The sequence below is a fragment of the Rhipicephalus sanguineus genome, chromosome 10, assembly GCF_013339695.2.
Source record: "Rhipicephalus sanguineus isolate Rsan-2018 chromosome 10, BIME_Rsan_1.4, whole genome shotgun sequence".
In the NCBI taxonomy this organism is placed as follows: domain Eukaryota; kingdom Metazoa; phylum Arthropoda; class Arachnida; order Ixodida; family Ixodidae; genus Rhipicephalus; species Rhipicephalus sanguineus.
In genome coordinates, this window is record NC_051185.1 from 68,631,121 (window position 1) to 68,647,357 (window position 16,237).

Here is a 16,237-nt window from a genome sequence, read left to right on the forward strand (position 1 = left end):
GGTCCCCGTGGTGCGGTTGATGTTTTCCGCTGTTTGCTGTATGTGCCACGACTCGAGGAGAAGCCGCCGGCGCCAACAGCTTTCCTGTTCCAGGATCACCGCATCGTCAGCACTAATGCGGTGGCCACATTTTTCGCAGTGTTCCGCTACTGCACTCCTTTCGCTGTTCACCTGACGCAGATCGTTCTTATGCTGCCGCATTCTTTCGCGGAAGTTTTGTTTCGCCGACGTACGCGGCGGGGCAGTCTGAACACGCTTTTTCCGCAGGCGCGCGATCTTTGGTGTTACGTTCTACCGGCCATAGGCCGGCCGCGGTGACAAGGAAATCAGTCGATGTGGCAGGGCAAAACAACGAGCCTTTATTTCCAGCTCGGAAATATATAGGAAAGGAAGAGGAGTGAAAGAAGGAAAGTTTTACAATGACGCATGCGCCGAGGGGCGTCCTTTGGCCGGACTTGTTATCTGCAGCATTCCTTCCCCCTAGTAGCCGTAGCGTTCCACGGGCTTTCTGATTCTTGTGGACCGACGTAACTCGGGGACAGGGCTTTCGGAAAGGTCATCCGCTTCGCATTTCGGGGCATCCTGGGTCGTTCGGTGCTGTCCCTCGGGTGGCGGTTCTTCTGGAGTCGATGTTTCTCGGCTTGCACCTGTGTCGGATGAACGTTTTCGCACCTGGTCGACATGACGTCGAACGACGCCGTCTTCCGTAGCTACGGTGACGAGACGTGCCCCACTCGTCGATTTCACTTTGCCTGGCGTCCACTTGTCTCCAACACCGTAGTTGCGCACATAGACGGCATCTCCAGGAGCGAAGTACCAACTCGCAGACTCAGCACCTGGATTCTTCGGCAATTCGTGGTTCCTGGGAGGAAAGCAAATATCCAGTCTAGTACGCAAACGGTAGCCCAAAAGTAGTTCAGACGGCGAAACCCCTGAAGCTTGTGGCGAATTCCTATAGTTACAAAGGATTCTTGACGGAGCCGTTGACAGTTCTACTCCGGGCATTCTCTTCAACCCATCCTTAAGGGTTCGCACGGCGCGTTCTGCGAGCCCATTCCTTTGAGGGTGGTAAGGCGGGGTACGAATGTGCTCGATACCATTTTTCTGCACAAACTGAGCAAATTCTGCCCCTGTAAAAGGCGTGCCGTTGTCGGTAACTATGGTGCGCGGTAATCCAAACCGGCTGAACAAGGTTCGCATAGAATCCACCGTTGCATTAGCGGTTGCTCGCGATACTGGAACGGCTTCTATCCAATTGCTGTGTGCATCCACGATTACCAACAGCATTTTGTTGGCAATAGGTCCTGCGTAATCTGCGTGCAACCTGCGACCACCTCTCACGCGAAATTGGCCAACTGACGCGTTTCCGTTCCGGGGGCATAGGCAAAGCTTGCACACAATTTCTGCAGTCTGAAGCGGCCCTCTGGATGTCTTGATCCAGACCGGGCCACCAAAAGCTAGCCCTTGCCCTTGTCTTCATGGTGGACGCTCCCTGATGAGACTCGTGCAACAATTTCAATAGCTTCTCACGCGCCGTTCTTGGTATCACTACCCGATGGCCCCAGAATAACATGCCCTTCTCGACAGAGAACTCATGTCGCCTTTTCCAGTATTCGACCATTTCTCTGCTGTCACGCGCGACGGAAGGCCATCCTTCAGTCACGTACCTACATACTTCTTGTAAAACGGCGTCCGCTTCTGTGAGTGCTTGAAGTTCTTTGGGCGAAACCGCGGGCTCGTCCAGCTGGTCAATGAGAAGCACCATTTCCGTGAGGTTTTCCGTTTCTGCTTCCGGCTCCTGCAAGGATTGTGGTAAGCGGCTTAGGGCATCAGAGATTAACATCTGTCTGCCGGGTTTACAAATAAGCTTGTATTTGTACGCCCCGAGCACAAGCGCCCATCGCTGAATGCGTGCGGCAGCCATAACAGAAGTCTGACGGTCCGGTCTCAGTAGCCCCAGCAAAGGACGGTGATCCGTTGCTAACGTGAACTCCCGACCCAAGAGGTAATCGCGGAACCGTGTCACGCCAAACACTAAGGCCAAAGCTTCTCGCTCGATTTGAGAGTACTTCATTTCAGCTGAGGTGAGCGTTCGTGACCGGAACCCAATTGGCCTGTCTTCGCCATTTATACGGTGAAAAAGGGTAGCACCGACACCGTAAGGGGGAGCGTCGCATTCCAGCAGCAACTCCAGCTGCGGATCAAAATACGTTAGCACTGGGGCCGAACACAAAGCGCTCTTTGCCTTCTGAAATGCCGAGTTTTCTTTCGTGTGCCAAACACATTTTGCGCCTTTTTCAAGAAGCTTATACAAAGGTGCAAGCACAGTGGAAAGATTTGGCAGAAACTTATTGTAAAAAGTGACCATTCCTAAAAAGGATCGCAACTCAGCAACATTTCGTGGCAGCGGGGCCAGTCTGATTGCGTCGACGTTCTTTTCGAGCGGATGTAGTCCCTCGGTATCAATACGATGTCCCAGATACGTCACCGACGATTCACAAAACCTGCACTTTTCTGCACGAAGCTTGATGCCGTTCTCGCGGAATCGCTGCAACACTGCTTCCAGATTAGCATTTTCATTGTTGTTGCTCTCGGCTATCAGCACATCATCCAGATATGCCTGTGTCCCTGGCAGCCCTTGTAGCACCGATTCAATCTTCCGTTGGAATATCGCAGGAGCTGACGCGATGCCAAACGGCAATCTATTGTAGCAGAACAGCCCCTTCGGTGTATTTATCACTGCTAATTTCCGCGAGTCTTCATCTAGCTCGACCTGGTTGTATGCATCGCGAAGGTCTAATATACTGAATTTCTTCCCTCCGCATAAATTTGCAAATATGTCGTCTATGACAGGCAATGGGTACTGCTCAACCTCGCACACTGGGTTTAAAGTCACCTTGAAGCCACCGCATATGCGCACGGTTCCGTCCTTCTTCAAAACTGGAACAATGGGCGTCGCCCATTCGGAATGAGGAACTGGAGAGATTATGCCAGCGGATACTAATCTGTCAAGCTCCTTTGACACTTTATCGCGAAGTGCAAAAGGGATTTTTCTTGCCTTGAAAAACTTGGGGGTTGATCCGGTCTTGATATGCAGTCGGGCCGGCGGACCTTTCATGAGACCAGTGCCCTCATTGAAAAGGTCAGCGTTTTTCTGGAGCAGCTTCGGAATGACCTCCTGGGCTTGGCTTGACCTTGAAGGCTGCGGATACACGTTGAGAACCTGGATACGTTCGTCTGTTAATTTTTTCAGCAGATCCCGACCGCAAAGACTGGGCCCATCGCAGTCTAAAACAGTCAAAGTACATTGCACTGTTGTACCTTCGTAGGAAACCGGCATTGTTATTGCGCCGAGAAGCGGAAGTCTTCCCAGATAGCATGAAAGCTGTAGTTCTGACTTCTGTAGCTGCGGCCACTGATGACAGTACATCTCGTAGATGCTCTTAGGAATGACGCAAACAGGCGAGCCCGTATCGATGACCATCGTTACTTGAATGCCGTTCCACGCGAATTCCTTTCTTATGGGGGGTATGAGCGAGCGCTTAGTGGTCAACGACCAAATTTGCGACGCACTGTTATCACTGTCTTCCGTTTCTGTCGTCTGTGCTGTCACTGCTAGCATTCTGCTTGTTTTGTCGTTCACCGCGCACATTCTGGCTAAATGCCCGCGCCGTGTACATTTGAAGCATCTGCGCTTGATTAGGCGACAAGCATCGGTTCTGTGACCATGCTTCCCACAACAATTGCATTGTTGTACGCCCGCCGTCTTCGCGCGCGACTCATATTGAGCACTCAGCTTAAGCAAACTCGCTTGCTCTTTGTCCGAAGTAATACCTTGCGAATCGCGTTCGGCGCTTTCTGCGGCCAGGGCAAGGGCCTCGGCTTCTTGAAGATTAAGGTCTTTCTTTGCTAGCAGCTGCTTTTGCAAATTCTTGGACCTGACTCCACACACAATACGGTCCCTTATCATTCTGTCCAGCATCGTCGAAAAGTTGCAATTCTGGGCCATCTGTCGAATTGCCACAATAAATGCATGCACAGACTCCCCTTCTTGCTGGCAGCGATGGAAGAATTTGAAGCTTTCAGAAATTTCATTCGGCACTGGGTCGTAGTAGCTGTTTAACGTCTGCACAACTTCCGCGTAGGTCAGAGCATTAGGTTTCTGCGGCGCTACTTTCCCGTTCAAGATTTCAATTGTCTTTGTTCCAAGCGCGGCTAACAGCAGGGCCCTCTTCTTAGCATCGTCCTTCACATCATTAGCTTTAAAGTAAGCCTCCACCTTTACCAAGTACGCCTGCCACTTATCTTTTGCGTCTTCGAATTCCGGCAGCTGGTGTGCCATGGCTGGTGGGTTCGTTCTGCAGGCCGTCGCTTGTGGGCATATGCTGGCCTTCTTGATGCTGTAGAATTCTCGTCGCCACTGTTACGTTCTACCGGCCATAGGCCGGCCGCGGTGACAAGGAAATCAGTCGATGTGGCAGGGCAAAACAACGAGCCTTTATTTCCAGCTCGGAAATATATAGGAAAGCAAGAGGAGAGAAAGAAGGAAAGTTTTACAATGACGAATGCGCCGAGGGGCGTCCTTTGGCCGGACTTATCTGCAGCATTTGGGAAGGGGGAAAAAACGGCCGATGGTGGTGGTTGGCTTGTGTGCCACGCCGACCCCCGCCTTTCCCAGAGTGCGCGCTAATGTTTCGCTGGTTCCCGCGATGTAGGGAATCTGCACACGGCGTCGCTGAGGCGGCGCCGCTGGCTCTCCCCCCCCCCCCCCCCGCCCTTATTCCTGCGCAGGGCCTTGCGAATGAACGCCTTTGTATAGCCGTTGTCGCCGAGATCATGGATTATTTTTCCTTTTTCTTCCTTCTGCCGTCGTGGAGACGAGCAGATTCTTTCGGCCCTTTTCACGAGGCCTTGTACAACTGAGAACTTGTGGCATGCGGTGTGATTTGAGCTGAAGTGGAGGTAGCGCCCTGTGTGTGTTGGTTTCCTGAAGACGGAGAAAGAGAGGCTCTGACGTTGTCTTCTCACCAACACATCCAGGAACGAGAGGGTTGAATGGGTCTCCATTTCCGTTGTGAATTGAATGTGGGGATCCACGGAGTTCAAACGGGTTCGTTGCGTTAAAAAAGAATTCCACTTAGCCACTTCAGGCCCATTGTCCATTGCTTGTTGGTGTACTGCCAGTTATGTGCGAAGTATTGAACGAAATCCTGTGGCGATAATTCCTTTAGGCCATCGCCCCGCCACGGTGGTCCAGTGGTTATGGCGCTCGACTGCTGAGCCCGAAGGTCGCGGGATCGAATCCCGGCCACGGCGGCTGCATTTTCGACGGAGGCGAAAATGTTTGAGGCCCGTGTACTTAGATTTAGGTGCACGTTAAAGAACCCCAGGTGGTCGAAATTTCCGGAGCCCTCCGCTACGGCGTCTCTCATAATCATATCGTAGTTTTGGGACGTTAAACCCCAGATATTATTACCCTTTAGGGCAACATGCAGGTTTTAAGTATTCATCCCCCTTTTGGGCATGCTCATCTGTCGCAAGATTTCCTGAGCTGTATTTTGCTGTTCTTTTGATATATGCATCCTCTGAAAAGAAAGTTCTCTTCGAAAAGTTCTTAGTGCGTGAAATGCACAGATTTGCAGGGACGATTGTGGGAGAACTTCTCTTACGACATGTCTTTATCCGCCATGGTCACCATGGTCATTTGCTATTTAGGATTTGGAAGACTTCAGAAAACCATTTTAGAGTATCCCCGTCCTCCGTCGTGAAGAGGCCAAGTGCCACAATTTCACTTTGTCCAATGCCATCTTCTGTTATAACAAGGGAAAAAAAGCTTATAGGGGGCGTCGATCAAGATTATCTCGGGATAGTTGCTGAAACGCCTTTTCATCCCCTCATCCCGAAAAAAAAATTGCCTTGAGGTGGTTGTTTTCATCCGCCAGGACGCGAATAGTGCAGTGGTATTTATCCTGGAGCAACTTGACTGTCGCCTGCAGGTCATTGTGGGGACAACACTTTGTTTTCTGCTGCAATGTTGGACCAGTCTGTTAGCGTGATAACGCTATCTGTTTCGTTCTCCGGGTTTAGGAGCTTTTTCTCTGCGCGCGGCTGCAGCATCAATTTAGATTTCTGTCGCAGCAGAGGTGGCAGCCTCCTTTGCAGTGATGCTACCGCTGCGCCAATTGCGCCAGACTGCGCCAAAGTGCCCTGGCTGCTACAACCTGCTACATTTCCTCAAAATTTGGCGATTCTGCGCCAAGCCTACGCCAAAGGGGTGTACTCTGACTTTCAGAAATGAAACTAACTACATGATCGAGGTTCCCCCATTGAGAGCGACATCGCGCTGTACGCGGACGTACGCGGACGTTCTCCATGAGAGTGATGAAAATGGAGACAAAATACAGTATAACCTCGTTACAACGGATCTGTTTACAACAGACATTCGGATATTACATACCGATTTGCGGCATTATGCCGACCTCCGTATTATTTCCATTGATTGAGCTTCATTTACAACGGATTCTGGTACAACGGACATTCGGATATAATTGACTAAAATTTCAAGCCAATAAGGTGGTCAGGACTCCTTTAGAGCGGACTTTGCTACCACGGTCATTAACTTCCGACTTCAAACATCGCTTAGCATACTTTCGGGACGGGAGCAGCGTACCGCGGATATCGACTTACCGATTTAAGAACGAAGGCCGCCGATCCCCGGTCTGTCAAGGATCAGCTATGCTGTAGCGACAAAAAAACGGGGCGCAGCGTGCTTGGTGTTGCGTTTGGGACGCTGACACGCGAAATTGCGAGCTGCTGTCACCGCTTCTCCGCGCGGTCGCTGCGCGGCGAGCTTGGCCGGGGGGTCCGCTGCCGATGCGCAGAATGCCCATCCGCGGTTCTGAGGAGTCAGCGGGCAATGCGATTCGTTGCTTGAGACGAAGGACATTACGGCTTCTTCGCTTTCCCACGTCCGCTTGCGCGATGTTCTTGCCCGCAAAGTTCGGATTTGGCTCGTACATCGGCACCGTGAACGGAGTTAGGCCTAACCACAACATCTAGTAGAAAGCTCGGTTTCGATGTGCGTGGCCGCGGTGCCCGATGTTTCAAAGTACGTCATGCTCGATTGCGAGTACAAGGAGTTGTCCCGCGGTGGTCTTCGTCATAAGCTTCGAAGTGCTGATAAGAAGAACCTCGAACAGCGGGTACAACGAGTCAACACTATTAGTCGCACGTCTGCGATGTTCGCGACGAGTGCGGCGCGCTATCGTAATCTGATGATTGAGCTTCCTCTTGCAGCTACCCAACTAAAGCGTTTCAAATTATCGTCGACCCGTAAACACAGAACGAGTGCGAACGCGTCACTAAGTAGCGCAATTTTCGACAGCCACGACCTCGCGACGCACAAGCAGCAGACGACGATCCCGAAGCGAGCATTAACACGTTTTGGCTGCTTCTGCGGTAATACCGCAGAAGCAGCCAAAACGTGTTTTTCGTACACTGAATGAAGGAGCCAGCTGAAACGGAGAACTTGAACTCGGAGAAATGCTCTTTACGACGAGCCCAAAATGGTGGCGCCCTGTTGCGCCGTTGCCGAGCTATAATATTGAAAAACGCTTTTTTTTATATTTCCGAAATTTTCACCAAGTCGGCAGACGCAAAACAAATTTTTTATAGCACTTCTACGTAGTTTTCATTGAAGATATTTTGGAATCAGATAGAAATGGGCTACAGAAACTGAACATGCGATTTTCCAAAAATCGCATTTTTTTTTGGTCCCCCGTTAAAAATAAGACCATGTTTGTGGCTCGTAATTCTCTCCGGTTATAAGACCCATTCAGTGTTTACATGAAAGTCTGTTGTAACAGTACTTGGATTTTACATACTCCCTTTACAACAAACCAAAATCCTCTTCACTATGAAGGTCTGTTGTAATGAGGTTATACTGTATCAATATGGTGTTGTCAAGCGGACGAAGGAACTGCGTTTTGTGTTTTTTTTTTTTTTTTTGCAATCAAAGCATCAACTGTAGGCAACATGGCGTAGCAGCATTCAAGCGACATGCAGCCATGAAACGGCACATTGATGCTACCAGTCGTCATTGAGACGCTTCAGGTGGGCTGCAGCGGCCGAAAACGATCCAGCCGGCTTTGGAATTCGGCAGTCCATGGAACGTTTTGCAGTGTGACCGCGTGAAAAACGCAGAAACTCTGTTTGTGCTTGGCATGACTCTCAAGGGCATCCCATACTCGTGGGCCGACACAGCAACTGCCTTGTTTCCCAGGTTATTTGGAGATTCCGAAACAGCGAAGCAGTTTAGTTGTAAGAGGTTCAAGGCATCCTACATAGTGATGGCCTCGGGCTGTATTTCAAGAAACTTGTGCCTGAGGAGCTGAACAAGCCGGATGTGGTTTTATCTGTTAGCATTGACGAGACCCCTCTTCCTGAACAGAGGTGCCAACAACTTGATGTTGTAGTTAGGCATTTCTCCAACAAAATGCAGCGAGTTGTGGAACGCCTACAGTCTTTCCGGCTAAGCTCTGCGACTTCGGAAATTTTGGCTAGTGAAGTGCGGAGAGCAATGATGGACCTGCCGCAGAAAAATGTCATTTGCTGTTCTACGGATGGCCCTAATGCAATGAAAAGCTTCAGAAAAAAGATGCAGGAAGCATACCCTGACATCATAGATGTAGGAGAGTGCTGCTTGCACGAAGTGCACAACTCATTTGCCCGCGGCTAGAGTGCTGTTGGCTCGGATGTCGACGCTGCTGTGGTCGATGTTTATTACTTTTTTAAGAATTATTCGGCTCAGAATGATTTGTTGAAGGCAGAGCACCTGCTCCAAAAGCTGCTCCAAAGTGGCCTAAGCCAGTAGCATCACTGCCTTTGCTGAGATAAGTGCTTATATAGGTGCTCTGACACTGTGATTGGTGTGTCATATATATATATATATGTGTGTGTGTGTGTGTGTGTGTGTGTGTGCGTGCCTTCGGCGCCGCAGAACGTCAGGTACCAAGGCGTAGAATGCGGCATGCACCGAGCACTGCCAGTACAAATTACGCATTTTTGTCGCGATATCATCGCTTGGTGCTTCCGCGGCGACCGCGAGATTTCGTTGTCAGAGGGCTGTCTGCTTCGCATCGTGCTCTGAAGGTTTCGTCGCGGCGTCGTCGTCAGTGGCATAAGATCTTCGGTAGTTCGTCGTACAGCAACCGCACCTCCATCGGTTGCTGCCCTTAGTTTTCCGGAAACGGACTAGGCGACCGGCCCCGGTTTGGGCCAGTGTACTGCCGGCGGTGCGGTGACATGTAGCGGCGAGGCGACGGCGAGAGGGAAGGTCGTCGTTCTTGCCGCTGTGTTCTGGTGAGGTATTCGTCGATGTCGCGAGGCCGTTCGCCTGGCTGCGGGCGCGGCGCGTTGACGGTGCATCCGCGTAGCCCCATCTGTCGGTACTGGCAGCGGCGGTGCGTGTGGCCGGCTTCCCCGCAGTGGTAGCAGAGCGCGCGGTTGTCTGGGGCGCCCCAAACGTCGGTTTTCCTCGGCGTGTATTGCTGGCCTGCTGGCGGGCGGTATGACGTCGGTGGTGGCGGCGGAACTGCTGCGGCGGCGCGGCGTCTTGACGTGGACGAGGAGCGGGGGCGTTGCGTCGGCCTGCAGCAGCGTAGCTCATTGCTTGCAGCTGCGGCTGCGGTGACTCGGGGATGCCCAGTGACTGCTGGATTTCCTCTCGGACTATGTCTGTGATCGAGGCAGCTTCAGGCTGGCACGAAGGGAACATGAATATCTGCGTAGCCTGGCATCGAGCGGCGATTGAATTGCCGTGTGCGCATTTCCAGCGTCTTTTCAATTGTCGTTGCTTCCGAGAGGAATTCCTGAACGGTCTTCGGTGGGGTTCTCATCAGCCCATCAAAGAGCTCCCGCTTTACTCCTCGCATGAGGAAGCGCACTTTCTTCTCCTCAGACATGCCAGGGCCTGCGTGACGGAAAATACGGGTCATTTCTTCCGTGAAGAGCGTGACTTTTTCGTAGGGGAGCTGGACGCGAGTTTCAAGCAGAGCTTCGGCCCTCTCTTTGCGGACGACGTTAGTGAATGTAGTCAAGAACTTGGTTCGGAAAATGTCCCATGATGTTAGAGTGGCCTCTTGGTTCTCGAACCACGTCCTAGCGGCGTCTTCTCAGGCGAAGTAGGCATGGCGCAACTTGTCTTCATTGCTCCAATGGTTCGAACGGAAAGTGTGATAGCACCTGTATAAAAGCCGACGCGCGCTCTACCGCATGTCAGTTTTTCGACGGCCGACGCTCTGTTTGCCGCTATTAGTGTGCAGTATCTGTTGCTGTAGTTTGACTTTGTTTCCCGGCCACAAGTTCGGCCAAATAAAGTGTTTCATCCTGAACACGCCGACTGCTACCTTCGTCGAAGTCACGACCCCGTGACAGTATGAATGTTAAGCAGTGCAAGGAGTGTCGTTAACACATGTGAGTGTGAGTACGAACTTTATTCAGGTCCTGAGGGGAAAGAAAGCGGTGCCGAAGGCCCCGCCAATCATAATATTGCGTTACAGAAGCGCAGAATTTCACCATGCGTCAAAACTTACGAGTTGCGCAATGATTGGGTGGTTTAATGTTCTACCTATGAGAAGGCGCTCAGCCATAATTGACCATCAGCAATCCAACAAAGTGGCCAGATGCACAGGTGCGCATGCTGCCTTACAGACGCATACTGGGTACTTTGCGCATTGTGAAAAGAAACATTTATGGAGTAGTCGGCAATTGATAACTGTATTTGCAGTAGACATTCTAGGATACCTTGAAAGGGTCCATGTTACGCGCACAGACATCTCTTTCCTTGCGGCACAGCTGAACTGTCTACCTAGAAGCAAAGTCTGGTGGTAAACATGCTTACCTTACCAACGTGCCAAACATCATACCAGTGTGGTATGTTTGGTTTGTGCTTGCGGCAGCACTGCTTGACACCAGGATGCCGATCTGGGAAAACATTGATGCTTAGTCCTTGCACTTGTTATCAAAGGCACACACAGTGCTCCAACATTCCCTCTTCAAGCATGCGTGTCTTAAATTTCCTCGCAAATTTTGCATAAACATACCTGTTGTCAGCGAGCCTATGTGGATGCCTAGTTCCTCCACAGCAGTCAGGCACTTTGCAGCATTATTTATGAAATAGTTTTCCATGTCACTTTTGTATTTACTATGACTGTATCTCACAACAACCCTAAACAAATGTCACTTCTGTATCAACCATGTCCAATTGAAACTGCCCACCTGCTTGGACCTAAGGGTCCGCAGTATGTACTAAATAAATAAAAAAAATAAAATCCTTGCTTCTCCATTGAGACACTGTTGGGGACTTCGGGTGACTGCGAAAAAAAGTGTACAAATTGGTTTCATTAGCACTTGGAACGTTATACCAATAGTATTGCAAGTTTACCTCTCCGACTTGCACCTGCTCAGTGTGTAGAATACAGCCGTTCTGCGCGGCAAGCACACTGTATGCGAGGTATTTGGCGCTGTAGCCTGGCGAGTCACACCGCCCATCACCTGCCAGGTCAACTCGCAAGTCAGTAAGTGAATTCACCATCGCTGCTTGTTTCTTGAGGAAGAGCTGGAAAGACAGGTTGCATAATGCATAGTTTTTTTTAAATGGACAGACTGATGAGCTAGTTGGTAGTGCATAACTATAAGAACAAAGCACAAGAAGCACACACACGGCGACGGATAAGTGCCCCGTCTTGATCTGTCCCCGTCCGTGTGTTGCATGCTCATGTATCCCCGAGTATTCCACCACTGCTACATTTTCCCACCATGACGATTCAACAACTCAAGCTCAATTCAGTCATGTATTTGCACTACCCAGTAAGGCAAAAAAAGGCAGTATGCTGGAACTGTTTTTAAAACTAGTATCGTTTCCAGATGACTGGCTTCTAAACTTAAATTTCAGCGGGCAAAAATATTAAGCTTCTCTTTCGCATTGTACAAAACTAGCCTACTGACTTTACGATCACAAGTTTTGAAACAAAATGATTTTTGTGTTCTGAATTTACCTAACACTGAATAAGATATACAGAAGGAACCAAACGCTATGCTCTGCAATGTGTAAATCTACTGCAAAATTATGTTCTGAATGATCAGATTTGCTAGTAATGCAAGAGCAGTATAAGCGTTTGTGTTTATACTGCCTATTATACGAATAAATCTTTGTCTGGTTATATTCAAATAGTGATGAATAAGTGGGGGGAGCCTGTTTTACTGCAGGGAGCAAGTAGGCCCTCTGGTAGTTGTAAAAGGTGCGCTCCGTGATGCTCTGTATGCCAATGGAATTGAGGCACCGAATCGTTGAAGCCACCACACAGCCCGAGTAGAGCATGCCAGCAGCCGGGAGAAGGTTGCCTGCCCCAGCTCCGCTACCTTTAACAAGTGGCTGGCTTCTCCAAGGAAGCTTGTGCTGTTGCTCGCGCACTCCCTCTACAGTGACCAGAGTTCCCACTACGCTGAAGTTCAAGTCGCCTACTGCTTGCCACAGACTGGGCAGTTGGCGAGCAGTTCTCGGAGGAAGCTCTCGAACACAATGAACTTTCGTTCGGAATGAAGAGACTCTTCCACCCCTGTTGCAACTCCATCGCTCTCGTCTTGATGGGTACTGCATTTGAATGACGCCACAAAACATGTTAGTGCTTGTGTGTTTATCTGGCTACTTGGCATTGCATAATGCATGATGATGCAAGTCACATGGCTTGATTAAGTTAGGTTAGATTGGGTTTGGTTTTTACTGATGGACAATTATGTTGTTGCCTGAAGCAAGTGTTGTGCTGCTAAGCATGTGGGTGAAGGAAAAATTGAGGGAGCATTGCTTCTGGATCTCGAATACCTTAAAGGGGTACTGACACAAAATTTCGCGGCCGAAACAGCCCATGGGATCGATTGCCGTGAACATGCGTATGTCATCTGCAAAATATCAACAGCGAATATAGCCTGGAAAGTATTTTATGTGAATTTTGAAGTTCCTGTGCGCGATCCAGTGCTAGACGCCGCTTTCGCGGTAGTGACACCCTCGGAGGTGACACGAAGTGACCCCCTATTTGTAATTAATCATCTGTTGCGCGCTGCAGCAAACGATGTGCCTGCCGTTACGACTAACAGGCCCCCAGCAACACATTTCAACAATAAAACGCGAGGCCAAAATGTTTGTGTCAGGACAGTTGCATAGTGTACACAAACAAATAATAAAATCATTTCATGTGGCACTATATAAGGTTCTTCTGTATAAGGCATTACCTATTATGTTATATAAGACATTGCCAGTCAATTCTATTCTAAGCTCATAGAGTGAGAGTTTTACGATAGCCTACTTCTGCAGCATTTCCTGCCATTATAAGATGGAGTACGTTGATTACTTTTTTAAGCTGATTGTGGAGAGACACCTGAAGGTTCCCTGCAACGGTTTACTGAAACTGCATTAGTATATGTTCTAAATTAAGGTAACATAATGTAATAAATTAAGGTATGCACCTTTCGTCAAGGTTGCTAAAAACGTGATTTTAGCACTGCTTTTCCTCCCAAACTCATCTAGCACGCAACTGTCGCTAGCGCATGGTTTAGCTGTAGCATTTTGTAAACATTATAGTTGAGCCCTAATGGGCTCAATTTTCTTCGTTACAAACATAAAAAGTGTGGGCGCAATGCCACACAATAACCGTCTCAAGTGATAGTTTAAGTATCTCCGAGTAGTTTGTGAATCTCCAAGAGTTTGATTTTGTTGTTAGTCCACCATAGACTAATTCATTTAAAGGGGTACTGACACAAAAATTTTGGCCTCGCGTTTTTTTTGCTGCAATGTGTTGCTGGGGGCCTGTTAGTCGTAACACGGCACATTGTTTGCTGCAGCGCGCGACAGATAATTAATTACAGGCTCCTCATTACCGACCAGTGTCAGTTTCGGTTTCAAAAACGACAAGCCTCCGGGTGCAACTATCACCACCTAGCGGCCGCAGCGCTCGATCACGTCAGCACACAGAAGTGTGACGCACTTCCGCGCTGTTCGCGTCGTCTCCTCGCATTCGCACGCTTGCCGCACGTGCTGCGCGATGTCGTCGCCATCATCGTCCTCGTTATCGTCGTCCTCCTCATCGTCGTCTGTTGGCGACGATTTCCTTGAGACACCAACAGCGCAGCGGCGAGCGCGTCAAAACAAAAATGGCGGCTACGACGTCATCACAACTTCTTGTACCGGCTACAACGGTTACGTAGGGGAAGTAGGGGGGTCACCTCGGGTCACCTCCGAGGGTGTCAATGCAATAGGTGCGCCCTATAATGCTGGATCGCGCACGCGAACTTCAATACTCATATAAAATACCTTCCAAGCTTTATTCGCTGTCGATATTTCGCAGATGGTACACGCACGTACACGGAAATCGATCCAGCAGACTATCTCGGCCGCGAAATTTTGTGTCAGTACCCCTTTAATGCCTGCAGAAGCTCTCGCTGAATGATGGTAAGTAGGTGGCGTCAACTTCAGCCGCTGGCATCTCTTCATCATCAGAGGATGATTCATCCAATGGGACAGGTGTTGAACCACGAAGAGGCCTGAAATCTGCAGGGAGCATGGGCACTGGAGCAACATTGACTGCAGCTGCTACTGGTGCTTAAGGCGATGCAGCACCGCGCTCTGTCTGTGTCTTAGCAGAAACTAGCGTCTTCAGGCTTATGTGCACCTGCGTAGCTGGATCGTTATGATACACACAAATGAGCAAAACTCCTTAGGTTGACAAGTATGGCTTGGTGGGCTAGTTGGTATTGCATCTTAAAGGCTACAGCGCACAAAGACGGGGACAACAGAAGAAAACACAGGACGAAGCGCCGACATTGTGCATTTGCCAGCACTCAACATGGCTTAAACGAACACATTTTGCAGCACTGATTCATGTTTTTTCTCTCAGTAAAGTGTGTCCTAAGAATTCACACTTTTGTGTTCTATCAACTTTGTAGTCTCGCGTAATGCCTGTCCGGCTTTTACGAATGTCAATACATGGGCACCCACACAGTTTTGCGAGTGGATATATTACTGATTGGTTGAAATTCCTGTGTTTTCTTCTGTTGTCCCCGTCTTTGTGCGCTGTAGCCTTTAAGATCCTTAGGTTGCTGTCGTGCCCAATTGTTCATCAATAACTTGCATTATTTTCGGCAAATTTTCTTTATTTTATTTTTTTACAGCCTACGCGTGAATCCCCTCTCTGAACTATGTCTGTACATTTCGTGCTTCAGATGTGCTTTGTTTTCAGTTGTTTGGTCAACTTGCCAATGGAATGGCATTCCAGTGTCGTCTGAGTTGTCACTGTTCTCGTGGCTGTCTTGCGCACAGTTTTCCACGTGGTTTGCTGGATGAGAGGTGATAAGAATACACATACCACGTTACATCAGGTTTTTCTAAACTGTATATTTTATACATCACACGGTACCTTCCTGAGCATGTGGTATTAAAATCCCCTTATGCAAAGTGGCTTGTGTTTCAGGGTCCCTTTAAAGCTGCATGTCTAATTTGAGCTCTGTCTTCACAGTTCTCACGTGATCGACCAGTGTTGCCGCGAAGTTTTCGTCAATGTCCTTGGTAGTGGCACATGTGGTCAGCTCTTTCTGCACGTGCCCTAGTTGTTCAGTGAAGATCTTGCTCGTTTTCTTTTTCTGTGGTGGTTGGAGGCAACGCCGTTCTTCAGGTGTGTTGATGCTGCCTGCTGCTGATATAGTTGGTGGTGTTCCGTGAAGAGGGTTGTCACTGGCATCGCTGTTCAGTGCTCGGTGAGACTTCATCACTGAACACTGGACACGTATCAACACCTAATCCTTCAGTGTCTGTGTAGGATTTTTTGGCTGCAGCTCATGTTCAGAATTTCTTGTGACAATTCCGTGTTTCCAGATGTCCTGAAAGTACGTGATGACAACATTCAATACCACTGCCGAACGTGCTTGCGTGTAATACTGACTATAATGTAATGGGTCCAAGACGTTTTCAAGAACCTCAACTTCTTTGGTATTAGTAATAATTGTGCATTTGCCAGCACTCAACATGGCTTAAAACGAACACATTTTGCAGCACTGATTCATGTTTTTTCTCTCAGTAAAGTGTGTCCTAAGAATTCACACTTTTGTGTTCTATCAACTTTGTAGTCTCGCGTAATGCCTGTCCGGCTTTTACGAATGTCAATACATGGGCACCCACACAGTTTTGCGA

The 16,237-nt window shown here is 49.2% G+C and overlaps 2 protein-coding genes across 3 annotated transcripts; both read right to left on the minus strand.

Annotated features, from left to right (window-relative positions):
• Positions 1-345: 345 nt before the first annotated feature.
• Positions 346-4,546, minus strand: LOC119372073 (uncharacterized). Of its 2 annotated transcripts, XM_037642527.2 has the most exons (3): positions 3,059-3,673; positions 1,668-1,798; positions 346-862 (listed from the first exon to the last, which is right to left on the minus strand). In XM_037642527.2, the coding sequence occupies exons 1-3, from the start codon at positions 3,650-3,652 to the stop codon at positions 481-483; spliced, it is 1,107 nt and encodes a 368-aa protein (XP_037498455.2). In that variant the 5' UTR covers positions 3,653-3,673; the 3' UTR covers positions 346-480. The 2 variants fall into 2 exon arrangements, with proteins under 2 accessions (XP_037498455.2, XP_049275605.1); XM_049419648.1 differs by lacking the exon at positions 1,668-1,798 and having other exon boundaries at positions 3,059-4,546.
• Positions 4,547-9,954: 5,408 nt separating this feature from the next.
• On the minus strand, positions 9,955-13,203 carry LOC119406472 (uncharacterized). Its single transcript, XM_037673219.2, has 4 exons — positions 12,254-13,203; positions 11,444-11,617; positions 11,278-11,372; positions 9,955-9,970 (listed from the first exon to the last, which is right to left on the minus strand). The coding sequence occupies exons 1-4, from the start codon at positions 12,677-12,679 to the stop codon at positions 9,955-9,957; spliced, it is 711 nt and encodes a 236-aa protein (XP_037529147.1). The 5' UTR covers positions 12,680-13,203.
• Between the last annotated feature and the right edge of the window lie 3,034 nt (positions 13,204-16,237).